The sequence below is a fragment of the Scomber scombrus genome, chromosome 10, assembly GCF_963691925.1.
Source record: "Scomber scombrus chromosome 10, fScoSco1.1, whole genome shotgun sequence".
In the NCBI taxonomy this organism is placed as follows: domain Eukaryota; kingdom Metazoa; phylum Chordata; class Actinopteri; order Scombriformes; family Scombridae; genus Scomber; species Scomber scombrus.
In genome coordinates, this window is record NC_084979.1 from 6,477,460 (window position 1) to 6,490,501 (window position 13,042).

The 13,042-nt window shown below is 39.2% G+C and overlaps 1 protein-coding gene across 1 annotated transcript in view; it reads right to left on the minus strand.

Annotated features, from left to right (window-relative positions):
- The window catches only part of LOC133988238 (plexin-A1-like), a 223,697-nt gene that overhangs the window by 71,790 nt on the left and 138,865 nt on the right, over positions 1 to 13,042 (minus strand). The window contains 1 exon segment of the mRNA XM_062427813.1: positions 6,049 to 6,145. Coding sequence (XP_062283797.1) covers positions 6,049 to 6,145 — 97 coding nt within the window.

The window sequence follows — 13,042 nt, forward strand, 5'->3', positions numbered from 1 at the left end:
TTTTTCAGTTAGCAGCAAGGGCGTTAGATTTCATGATGAGACAAAGTTGTATTATAGAGAAAGATGCTCCACTCTTCTACTCAGGTGATTTTTTTATATTAGTTATTTTCATGTCTGAGCTTTTCAGAGAGAGTTATGAAAAAAAATCCTTATGAAAAAATACATTTAAAGTCAAAACTTAGCGGAACACAGGATAACATTAACTTTTTTAATCCTGTGGGACTGTCACTCCTTATCATCTCTTACCTTCTGCTTTCTTTTCAACTGTCCCTCAACAATTTCAGGTGTAATGAACCTCAGATTTAATATGCTGCTATAAGGACACATGCAGTTCTTGATACAACTGTACTCCTTGTCCACATCTGGGCTCGTTTGCCTCAGCGTGTGTTACCATAGTGTGTCTGAGAAGTGACTGCATCTTTTAAAAGGTTAACTTTAAACTCATAGCCTAGCCTGAACTATTATGAGTTAATGTAGCGGTCCAGCTCAGTTAAGCAAACATAACCTGTAGTTAGCTGACCATTAACCTGACACACTGTTTCAGGTGTAACATGTGTGTTTTGATTGTGTTTCAAATAAAAGTAGATTGATAAAGTTTTGAAGTAACTTGTTTAAAAGTATGTAAATGAATAACTACTGGTGCATTCAAATAAACCAGTGTTTAATAGAAAAGCATTTTATTCTCCAGCATATTTACTGGTTAAGTAATGAAGTAAACTCCCATGGGTGTTTGCTGTGGGTGCTGAATCAGAAACCTTTTCTATCCCAGAAGTTGTTAAATGTTTAAAAATCTACATTTTTGCCTTTTCAGAAAGTTTCAATATCAGTTGGTTTAGTTTGGAAAAATGTATTTTGAGTTGTGTTGAATGTTTTTACAGTGGCAAAAGAACGTCTAAAAACTAATCAAGAGTTTGCGTGTTTGTGAGCCTGAGAGAGAGGAATAGAGAGAAAGAGAGAGAGAATAAACAGCATAAATTAATGTTAATCACCCGCATAACACCTAAAACCTTCAGTAGGTGATCATTACCACTCAGAGGCTGTGACGATGAGAAAATGGCTGTTTCCACAGATAAACAGAGGAAGGGGGAAAAAAACACAGGAACAAGCGACCTAGAGGGATTACAGCGATTAATTCAACAGGTAATGTCTTCTAACGCCAAAAGGGAATTGATAATTTGTTGTGTGAAAAAAAAACCCAAAAAAAACATTCCCCCAACTCTGCAGAGTGGAAAAAGTCATTAAAAAAAGAAGAAAAAAGAAATAGATTAATAAATAATTACAAGCTCAAACACCTGAGAAGAGAGAGGAGAGGGAGATGAAAGGAAGCCGGGAGGATGGGGGGGGGGGACATTTTTAGCTGCGCTTGTTAAACAAAACAGCAACAAGGATTGTTATGAATTTAAAGATGGTGAGTCCCCGCGAGGCCGAGAGAATCAGAGGGACTGATTGTAGAGCGGGGGGAGAGTGACAGAGGAGGAAGAGGGAGAGAAACTAATAGAGGAAAGAAAGTCACAAAGAGAGAGAGAAACAAGTAACAGGTGTTTATATGTTTGGTGTGTTATCATTTGTCAGTTGTTAATCTCTATAATAATTATGTCAGTTTAAACTACCCTGCCAAAACCTGTGAACAGGTTTGTTTGCTGTCACACCAGTTAAACAGATTTGAAATGAACTGAAATGAAAAAACAGAAAGAGGAGAGGGGGAAAAAAAGGAAAAAACTAAGCAACAGAGCGTGGAAGAATCTCCTCCTTCCTTCCTTCCTCCTCCTCCTCCTCCTCCTCTGCAGACAGACGGCGGGCCGGACTTCAAAGAGAGCTTCTTTCCTATCCATCTGCCCGCCTCGGCCCCTCGCTCGCCCTAATCTGATTAGCCACGGATCAGCTTAAAAGTAGCGCGACGCTAATTAATCTGAACCAAATGAATGATTTAATTAACATTAACATCTCCACTTTACACCGGGGCAAAGCTGGGCCAGCGCCGAGCGGCTCTGCCTCAGACGGATAATACGGCTCCCGATTCAGAAAAGAGAAAGACGGGGAGGGTTGGGGAGGGATTAATAAAAGGATGGAGAGCAAAAAAAAGGAGGAGAAAAAGGAGGAGAAGGTCTTTATGAGATTTGTATGAGTGAGGACAGTTTTATAATGCGTGTTTAAAAAAAAAAAAGAGTTTAGACCTTTAACACCACTCAGCTTATATGAATCATAATGGGGTTTTTTTTCTGTGAGGCTTGAGCACAAAGTGACCGTGATATATCTAGGGGGTGGTGGGGTGGGGGTGGAGGGGGTTTAACACTGTTGTTGATTCACACTAATTACTCATTCAAGACTGTCTGGCCTGTTAGGAGGAACACACCACTGGCCTCTGATGCTGCATTAATTCTCTGCCAAGTAGCAAGTACTACTTTCTCACATTCATACAAGCAGGAACATACTTGTCAAGTTCTCACACTCACACACACGCATACACACACATACACTGCCTCTAAGATCATTGGATTTCACACTCTGAGACTCTCAAGAGCTCAACACCATTGTTGTCACATGCAAAGTGCTCACTGTAGCGCACATCCCTGCGGCTTGTTTTAAGAGTTATCTCAAATAACTTGACTTTTTTTTTTAAAAACAACTCGTATCTGGAACATGGACCAAAGTCAAAAGCTCCACTTTATTGAGGTTTTATTCAAAGTTATCAGATAACTTGGAACGAGCTTCATGTGTCAAAAGAGTGTAAATAGTAAGAGTTTGCAAGAGTGCACCAAAATCCCCCCAACTTTCCTCACAGCTCAATGTTTTTAGCTCAACTGCCAACTGTTTAGTGTTACAACTTTAACAGTGAGCTATGAGGGAATGAAGGGATTCGGAGGTGTAGCTAGGTGTTAAAACAAAAGCAAGGATTGCATCATTTCTTGGTATGAGCTTTGTTCTCTTTGATTTAGTCACATTTCCAGTCACACTGTGTGATTTTGAACCAAATCTGTTTGAAATTGTACCAACAAGTGAAATCTTTGACTACTCAGTTCATCTTTACATTAAATGACTTCAAATTTGACCTTTTAATAATCATAACAGGAAAAATTCACTGTATTTTCAACCAATATCCAAATCATATCAGTGGTTTACTCTAAACTGGTTCTTGGTTGATCTACAACCAATAATTAAATGAGGTGCAGGCTCTTTGTCAAACTGAGTTGACACAGTCTGGTTCACTTGGTCCTGAACAAAGAAAGATAAGACTTGGGGGGGATATTTATTAATCCTGTTGCACGTTACACTCTGTGTTACTGAGCCGTGTAGTACATGTTCACAATGATGTCGCTAACATCGTGATGTCTAACAAGTACTGTGTAATCTTTATCATGTTTAAAATCTTAGTTTAGCACATTGGCATGCTAAACACAGAGTACAACTGGGGCTGATGGAAATTCAGGTATTGGATGAATTAAACATCTGACCTGATGCTGGTGCTAGATGAAAAGTCAGGTGGTTAACAAAGTCAGTAAGATATGCCCCAGGGGTTAGGGTTAGGATTAGGGTTAGGGTTAGGGTTAGGGTTAGGGCCAAAGTAGTGGACCAAACAACACTGCCATCCATAGAGCAGTGACGCCAGCATGGCTAAAAATTATACATTGTTACCTATTAGTTCTGGTTGGTTTTGTGTTCACAGGAAAGGAGTAATCATGAAGTCATGTGGACTGAAAGGTAACTCTTTTATCTGGTAGTTTGGGTGAATGTCATCCAGTATAAGTACTTGGTCTAGTTTTTTTCTGCACCACAAACAAAAGAGTTTTCTTGGGAATGTATTGAGATCCAGAACAATTGCAGTCCTATTGTTGGAAGTTGGAGTTTTAACAACTTCCACACCAGCGTAAATGAACCAAACCAAATGGGCAAATGCACTAGAGTTGGATTGAGGTGCACCAAACACAGATGTGAAAGCATCCTTAGCAAATGCAACCTCATGAAATTCTTACCTGAGTAGTATGAGAATTTAAGTGAGAATTTAACATAACTAAACTAAATGAAACTGTATTACTCAACAATATATTGAAGACAAAACACTGTTCCCCTTAGTGTGCGTCTAGAAGATGGAACATTTTCCTTTTATTACTACCAGTGTTATTAACAGAAATATATTGTACTGACATGTCAGTTTTATATAACATCTCTTGATGTAATGAAACATTTATGCATTTATAAATTCAGTAATATAAGCTCAGTATAAGCTCAGTTAGGGTTAGAGTTAGGGTTAGGGTTAGGGTTAGTTTGAGCCAAAGTAGTGGACCAAACCACACTGCCATCCATAGGGCATTGACGCCAATGTGGCTAAAAATAATACATTGTTGCCTATTAGTTCTGGTTGGTTTTGTGTTCACAGGAAAGGAGTAATCATGAAGTCATGTGGACTGAAAGGTAACTCTTATTTGGCAGTTTAGGTGAATGTCATCCAGCATAATCAGCGCTACACTCAAGCACTTGGCCTGGTTTGCTTCTGTACTACAAACACAGGAATTTGCCTGGGAGTTTATTGACATCCAGAACAATTGCAGGTCTATTGTTTGAAGTTGGAGTTTAAACAACTTCCACACCAGTGTAAAATGAACTGAACCGAATGGGCAAATACACCAGAGTTGGACTGAAGTGCATGTGAAAGCACCCTTACTAAATTAAACCTCATGAAATCCTTACCTGATCTTTAAAGACTGATAATTTAACATAACTACACTAAATGAAACTGAATGACTTGACAATATATTGAACAGAATACACTGTTCCCCTTTGTATGCATCTAGAAGATGAAACATTTCCTTTTATTAAAACCAATATTATTAACAGAAATGTATTGTACTAACATTTCAGTATTATATGACATCTCTTAATGTAATGAAACATTGCATTTTATAAGTTCTGTAATATAGCTCAGTATGAGCTCAATTCTGATAAGGAAAAATCATCAGATCTATATTTGAAAACTGCAGTCCAGAATCCATCTGCTTGATTGCACAGCGCTGTGATTTATGGCTGTACTAGACTTCTCAGAACATGCCAAACTCAGGATGTTAAATCCCTGGAGAGGACCTTTCAGCGCAGACATACAAAAAACCATAAAGGAGCACATTTTAAATAAAATAACACAGGAAGAAGAATTAGGTCATGACAGACAAGCAACTAATTTCCGAACAATCTGCAAAATGAACTGCGTGTCTGACTTTCATCAAAACGAGGTCATATACAACACAAAGGATGTTCGATTAAAACTTGCATGTGTGTCACGTAAAGACATACATGCATACGGAAAATGAGTCGAGAAGGTGGGAGGTGGGGGTTTGTTAATCTGACTCTAGACGTGGAAATTCCAAAGCAAAAGACTGTATGACACACTTGAGAGCAACTTACTGTATATTATCTTGTGTAATGGGACGTCTAAAATCATTAGCCTCCACCACCCAATATGTTACACTTGATAAAGAATTTAGAATTGGTAATTGTTTTCCACTTCATGCACAAATGGCGATTAAAAATAATAAATGCCATCCCTCCATGTCGCTTTCTGTTTTTCTTTATCAATCCCTTTATTCTCATCTACCCCCACCCCGCCATTACATGGTGCATTTATCAACCTGTCATGCACCCATCCTTCTTTCCCTTCATCTTTTTCTCCTGCCTATTGGTTTCTCCATTTGTTTATCTACCTCGCTAACATCCATCCCTATTAATTCCTGTGTTGGATGTTTGTTTGTTATCATTGCCATCCATCAATCACTCCCTCCGCCCTTCTTTTATCCCTGAGACAAGAATAGTGTTTTTCCAAACTGATGGTACACTTTCACCTTTCTCCCTGATGGCTGTCAGAAAAGAAATTACAGATTTCTTATGAAAAGGGGGGGAAAAAAGCGCACACGGCATTGTTGTTTCACAGAAAATCATTACAGATAGATAAATAAGCAGGAGCGATTTAAATTTCTCTCGAGCAACAATGCCCCCGTGAAACTTTCCAATATGAGAGACGAGAACGAAAAGGAGAGCTTAAAAAAGAAGAAAGTGTTATACCTTGAATGTTGAACGGGTTGTCGATGACAAAGTTTCCATTCCACACCACAGAGAGGTCGACTGGTAGGTCACTGATGTCACTGCCCTCGTAGTCATACTGAGAAAGACAGAAACAGAAAGACGAGAGGAGCGTGTCAGAAATTGTTGATTTATAATGGATTCCATGCAAATTGGGAATTGTATGAGCTATCGTTTCATTTGCATAGTGATTCACCCCGGCTTGTTCATTGCAGCCGGTGATACAGCGCGGGCATGCATGCATGCATGCATAAATCCATATTCACCAAAACAGACATATTTCATAAATACACATAGAGAAATAACAAATGGGTTACAGCTGAATGGGCAAGGAGTGGAGACGGGAATGAGAAAGGAGAGGAGGAGATGAGGAGATAGGATGAGGGGGGGAGAAAGGTGATGAGAGGAAAATGTGGGAAATGAGAGAGAAGAGGATTAAAGGGAGGCAAAGAGCGAAGAAGGAGAGAAGAGAAAGGAAGAGCAAAGAAGAGAAGAGGTTGACGGGGAGGTGTAGTGCAGACAAAAAATCGGACTCAGGTGGACATGTGAGAGGACCTTATTCATTTACACATGAGCTAAGTGGTGGGATGAGGGGTAAGGGAGAGACAAGATACGGAGCAGTGTAAAGTGAAATTGGCATTTCCAATTTGCTCCCTGACACACTGAATTTGGTAGACGGGGCTTGACCATCCCATATGGGCAATGGGGCCTGTAGCACATAGACAGGCACACCACTTAAAATACAGTCAAAACTTTGCTTCACCCTACCCTTATTCACCTGGACGCATATAGTCAACATATCACTACAGTTAACTGGATACACATGCTTTATAATTTTGTCAGACAGAAATCAGACTCAGGTCCGTGTAGAAACATTCATATTTGGATTTGAGTAGTAACTGTTTTCCACCCATGGGCGAACAAGTCAGCAACCTTATCATCTACATAATACATTCTATTGCTTTTTACGTTCACTCTCAACCTTTCGAATCCAGGAAGTGTGACGTTCTTATACAACACATAAACTATCCTATTAATACAGAAACAGTGATTGCCAGTGCCTCCCCCAAGAATCATCACCTAATCATGGCGGAGGGGTTTGCATGTCCCTGTGACCCTGGGAGCTGTCGAGGGCAACAGCCCCTGGTAGGGTCTCCAAAGGCAAATTGGTGTCAGGTGAGGGTCCAGACTAAGAACAATTCATAGATCCCAATGAAGCGACACTTTAGGTATGACAAAATTGATTCACATGATCATTTTCTGATCTGCCAGTTCGATACCGAAGATCTGGTTATGTTCAGGCAACCAAAAAAAGGTGTAAGGTTATGCAAAGAGGATAGTCATGGTAAAAAGAGACCAACACTATGAGCAAGGGGTCTCTATCATCTCTACTGTATGATTGTTTGCACTCCCGTCCATCCACCCCAACCTCCTCTGCAGAAAGTAGTTCAGGCTTATAGTAACATCACGCTACTTCTCCCTTTGCTTCTCAGAGAGGACTGTCATTACTCACATGGCCACAAGAGGTCTCTTTTTAGCAAAATGTAAGCATAGGTTGCATCAAGTGTGACCAAAAGTCAAATGCTTTGACAGCTTTGTCCAAGCAACTAAATTACTTGTTATAAAAATACCTAAGTTTGGGTAAAATGTCTCATGTCAGAAATATTTAATCAAGACCATGCCATCTTTTTCTAATCTTAACCAAGAGCTTTGAGTTGCCTGAACATGAATATAAAAATGGTAACCATGAATTAGTTGTCAGGATACTGGTGTGGAACAAAAATATATTTGTTGGCAGTGAACACTTTGTTAAAAATGATTAATTAAGAATTATGTTTCCTAAAAAAAAAAGATATTTACTACAGCAAATTAATTGTATATGAATGTAAGCTTTGGTGAGGTTGCTTTTTAGCACACTGGTAGACATTTTATCACAAACGATAATTCATAGCAGTGAAGACATTTTGACAGTCATCCAAGCTGATCCTGTCGTGCGAGCATACCCAGAGTACTTTAGTACACCAAAAGGCTATTTGGATTATTTATGGGCCCTAACATTAATCTTTATGGGCTGATTTGCAAGTCTGAAACACAGATGCAAATCTACTAAAAGGTGGTGCAATTAAAAAATACTATTTTAAATCTAGTATTTTAAATTATTACAAGATAAGCCAACAACAACATAACTAGACAGCCTATTTAATACGCCCAATTTTCTGGATTGCCCATAGCTTTACCCACCGTTAGTCTTATTTAGACGTACCTGATTGTGGAGGATGGGCGAGTTATCTGAACTAGTGAGTGACACTGACTGTGAAATCATCTAATCCAATGTCTGCCTCAAGATACAACACATACATTTTTATTGACATGTTAGTCTAGTTAGCCAATGTTAGCCCTGGTTGTGATAGTCAATTAAAATGCTTTTCCTTTCCCATCCTCATTGTTAATTAGGAGTTATTGATTTGTCTTATATGTATGGCAAACAGCATGCATCACATGGAAGAAGTGCTTATTGAACAATTGTTTTGTGCATGAATACAAGGTGTAATTACTCTTGCTGCTTGTGTTTAGAATGTTGTAGAATATAAAGTGGCTTAAGTGCTTATATAGGCTAGCTTTCACCATAAGCAGTTTATTATTATAATGTAACCCCCAATGGTCACATATACTCCTCTCTTCAGATGCATTTCAGATTATTTTAATCCCATCCCTGCAAATCCTAGGCCACCGGCAGACACCTGTTCCGCCTAAGCACCTTCCAGCAATGCAGCATCAAGAGCTCTGTCCCCTCCATCTCAGCATCAGACATCTATGAAAAGGCTGCACCGATAGACCCTGCTGATTGGCCATCTGTTTTAACTGATAAGGTAAGAACATAGTTTGTTTTCAGACAACTGTAGCAAATAATAATAGTTCAATGTTTCAGAAAAAAAAAGACAAGAGACAATGTCAGCATGACTATTTCAACTGAGTCTTAGTCAGTGGAGAAAAAACTCAAAAGAAGCTGGATAATGTACTCAAAAAAAGATGATAGTTTGTACTGCTTCTGCTACAAAATGTTTTCTCAGAGAGAAATTGATAAGAGAAAGCTCTTGCTCAAACTTGCTCAAAGCCTGTGAGGACAGCCAGGAGTATAACAAAGTGCATGTCAACATGGAAGGTATTGGATGTCTGTCTTGTAAAGGGGCTAAAATAGATAAGCAAGAGATGGCAATTACTGAGGCCGAGAGAAAGAGGTTATGTGAAGTTCTAACTAGGTTGGTGTCAATAATTCAGCTGAAAGAAACATAGTTTTAAGGGGCCCACAGACCCAATAAAATAAAACCAGACAATGGCAGTTTTCTCAAAGAGATTGAGTTTATGGCCAAACTTGGTCCAGTAATGAGCTGGCAGTCACACAAACTGCCTGGGCAAAAGAATTCAAACTCCATCAGCACAAAAATAATGGAAGAAATTGTGGAAAAAGCTCCAAAAATCAAAGCATCTCTCCATTATTATAGATTGCACCCTTGATCTGAGTCATAAGGAACAGCTCTCTCATTGTCAGGATTGTGTTACAAGAAGACAGACCACAATTTAAAGAACATTTCCTGGGCTTTCTTGTGGCAGAGCAGTCAACAGTGGGAAGTTTGTCATCTCTCATCCTCAAAAGGCTGGAGGAGCTTAACATCCCCTTTGAGGACTGCGGTGGACAGCTCTATGACAAAGGTGCTAACATTAAGGTAAAGAATAAAGGTGTTCAGGGTAGACTGCTTCAAAAGAACTCAAGAGCCCATTTTGTCCAATGTGGTGCCCACATTTCAAACCTAGTGGAAGCTGATGCAACTAAGAGCTCACCAGATGCCATTGGCTACTGCAGATATAAATGAAATATTCAAACTGTTCTCAGCCTTCCCCCATAGATGGAATATCCTGAAATATGTCAAAACTACTCTGAAATCATAGTAAGAGACCGGGTGGGAAAGCAGGATAAAAAGTAATCAGGCAATAAACAATCTTGGTTGACGCCGGTCGTTTACGGTCGAATTAGCAACTTGAAATGGTCGACACAACATTTAATATATATGAATGCAGATAAATAAATAAAGCTAGTATAAAGCTAAATAATATTCAGATGATAACGGATGTGTTTGAAGATTGCATGTCAGCTACTGTGTTCCGCTTCTTTTGTTCTGAACATGGACTGTTTACTTGCATGAAACCAAAGCCCAATCAAATGTGATTGGTCATTACTACTCGGACTACAAACCATACAAAATCTTGTCACATTGCCTACACATTCTGCATATATATGTTTATAGAGATTATGCAGTAACATACAAAGTCAGAGAGGCACTCTTTGGTTGAGGAGATTGGATGCTACCACTTTTCTATTTGCACATATGGTATAACATCCTCAACAGGATCCATGTGAGTAAACTGGTGCAGTCACTTCATGCAGCGAGATGTGGCTGTCAACTTACTCAAAAAAACCAATTCCCTCACCTGCTACAGAAACGCTGTTTTCTCTGATGCACACACAACTGAAAAGGAGATGTGCAAGGAGATGAACAAGGCTGAACTCAAACAAAGGCGCTCAAGAACCACAAAAAGGCACTTATGAGCTTTGAGACTCCAGATTAGCCTACTGGTAATGCACTTTGAAAAATGGAAACCGCATTTTTGATGTGGTAGTGGATATAGCCACATGAGAGATTTCAGAACCTTGGAGAGGCGAATGACAGAATGCTTCACAACTTCCCCAACATGTCAAAAGAAAAGCACTGTCAACCCTGAGCACTGCTCTAACCCATAGCAGGCAGCCAGATATTGATGGCAGGGAACTGGCTGCAGAAATGCAAAACTCTTAACCTTCCTGCATGAGAAGAAGCTGACAGGAACTTACCCCAATATGTGAGGAACTGTGAGTATCTCTGCCACTCTTACTGTTAATGCTAAAAGGAGCTTCTCTAAGCTCAAACTCATTGAAACCTACCTGAGGTCTACAATGGTGCAAGAACATCTCAGTGGACTTTCCATTATTAGTATCATGTGGTCACACAATAGCTGTCTTATGATATCATAGATAACTTTGCTGAAAGAAAGGCAAACCTAGTGGCTGTGGAACAATGCGTCATTATGCATATTGCACTGAGGTTTCTGTAATATAGTTTTTGTGTAATTATTTATATTATATTTATGAATCTTTTTATGTCTGCACTGGTTTCTTTAAAATTGCATTTTGTGCAGTACTGCATTTCTATTGTATATATGTAATACTAATATGTCACTTGCTTTCTTTTAATGTGAGTTTTTTTTCTAAAATAAAGTCAATCTTAAAGATATAAAGCAATGCAGTTTCTGTGTGTGAACATAATGATTGGTGGTGGAATTGACTGCGATGCAAGGGGCACCAGCTAAAATCTTGCCTGGGGCACCAAATTGGTCAGGGCCGGTTCTGTATGCTACTGATATCTATGTAAACATTGGGTTATTTCAGTCCAGAATAGATTCAGCCTTGAAAGAAAATGAGACAAAATAAAGGAATAAATAGAAGACAGAAAATATAAACAAGAAGAGATTGAAAAAAGAGACTTTGTAGACAGCCACAAACAGAGTGGTAAATGACCATATACTTGATATGGATTCACATTCCACCTCGATACTATTATTACTGGATCTTACTATTAGAAAGACTAAATTGTAATTTTAGCATATCTGGCCTAGCCCTCTCTTGGCTTAAGTCCTACGTATCTGAAAAAACACAGTCTGCCTGCTATAACAATATTACACCTAATTCTCTAATGTTAAATATGGAGTACCTCATGGCTCAGTTCTTGGCCCTCTGCTTTTCTCTCTTTATATTTTGCCTGTTGGCCAAATTATACATAGTCAGGGAATACATTTCCATTGCTACGTGGATGATACTCATCTGTGTGTGCCTATAAAGACTGATGATCATACTCAAATTAATAAATTAGAGGCCTGCTTGGTTGATGTAAAAACGGTTGTTACATTTAATGCAAGCCTCTCCTTTAAAAATCACATTAATTAAATCACAGAGACTGCTTTTCTCCATTCAAGTAACATAGCTAAAATTTGTCGGTCCGTCCATGGCTGACGTAGAATATCCTTTACATGCATGACTTTTATCCAGACTTGATTGCTATCATGCCATGTGGGAGCACTAAAAGTCTTTAGGTGGTTCAAATGACTGCAGCTAAAATCTTAAACAAGAAAATCTGACCATATTATACCATTTCTAACCTCCCTTCATTGGCTCTTTATCCATGTTAGATCAGGCTTTAAGGTGCTTCAGCTGACTTATAAAATCCTAAATGGGCCCCATCATGCCTGTCTGAGCTGCTTAAACCTTATATTACACCTAAAGCTCTCCTCTCTCAAAATGCAGGGCTCTTGTGTGTACCCAAAGTTAAAAAGAAGTCAGCACGCAGCAGGAACTTTTCCTATCGGGCCTTGTTCTCATAGAATAACCCCCCTGCTGATGTCAGATGATCTGAGTCTGTTGAGTCCTTTACATCTGAAATTAATGCTAATATCTTTTTGTCTTAACCTTCAATTAGTTCCCTTTAATTGAGCACTTCCTGACCTTGTACTGAACGGCGGATCAGTTTCTGTCTCAATGAATTAAATAAATGCTGCCCTGCCAGTGAGATTATTAATTATTGCAACTGTTCTGATAATCATTGCATCTCTCAAACCTACTGTTTGTTTGTTCAAGGAGCACATGAGTGTCCAAGTTATGTGCCCTCTTTTTTTCTGTCCCTGTTTTCTCTTCCTGCCCTCTCTTGTCTCTCGGGCATCTCCTCTCCTGGAACCCCTCTGCTTTCCTGGCTGTCTGTGCCATTTCCTAAGGTTTCGGATGTGGTTCCCCATCCTGCAGGAGTTTAGCCTCGCCATGTCTCTCTCTCTCTTGATGTTGTTTTATCCTTCTCTCTCTCCTGTGTTAAAAATGAATAATGTCTTCTATTGG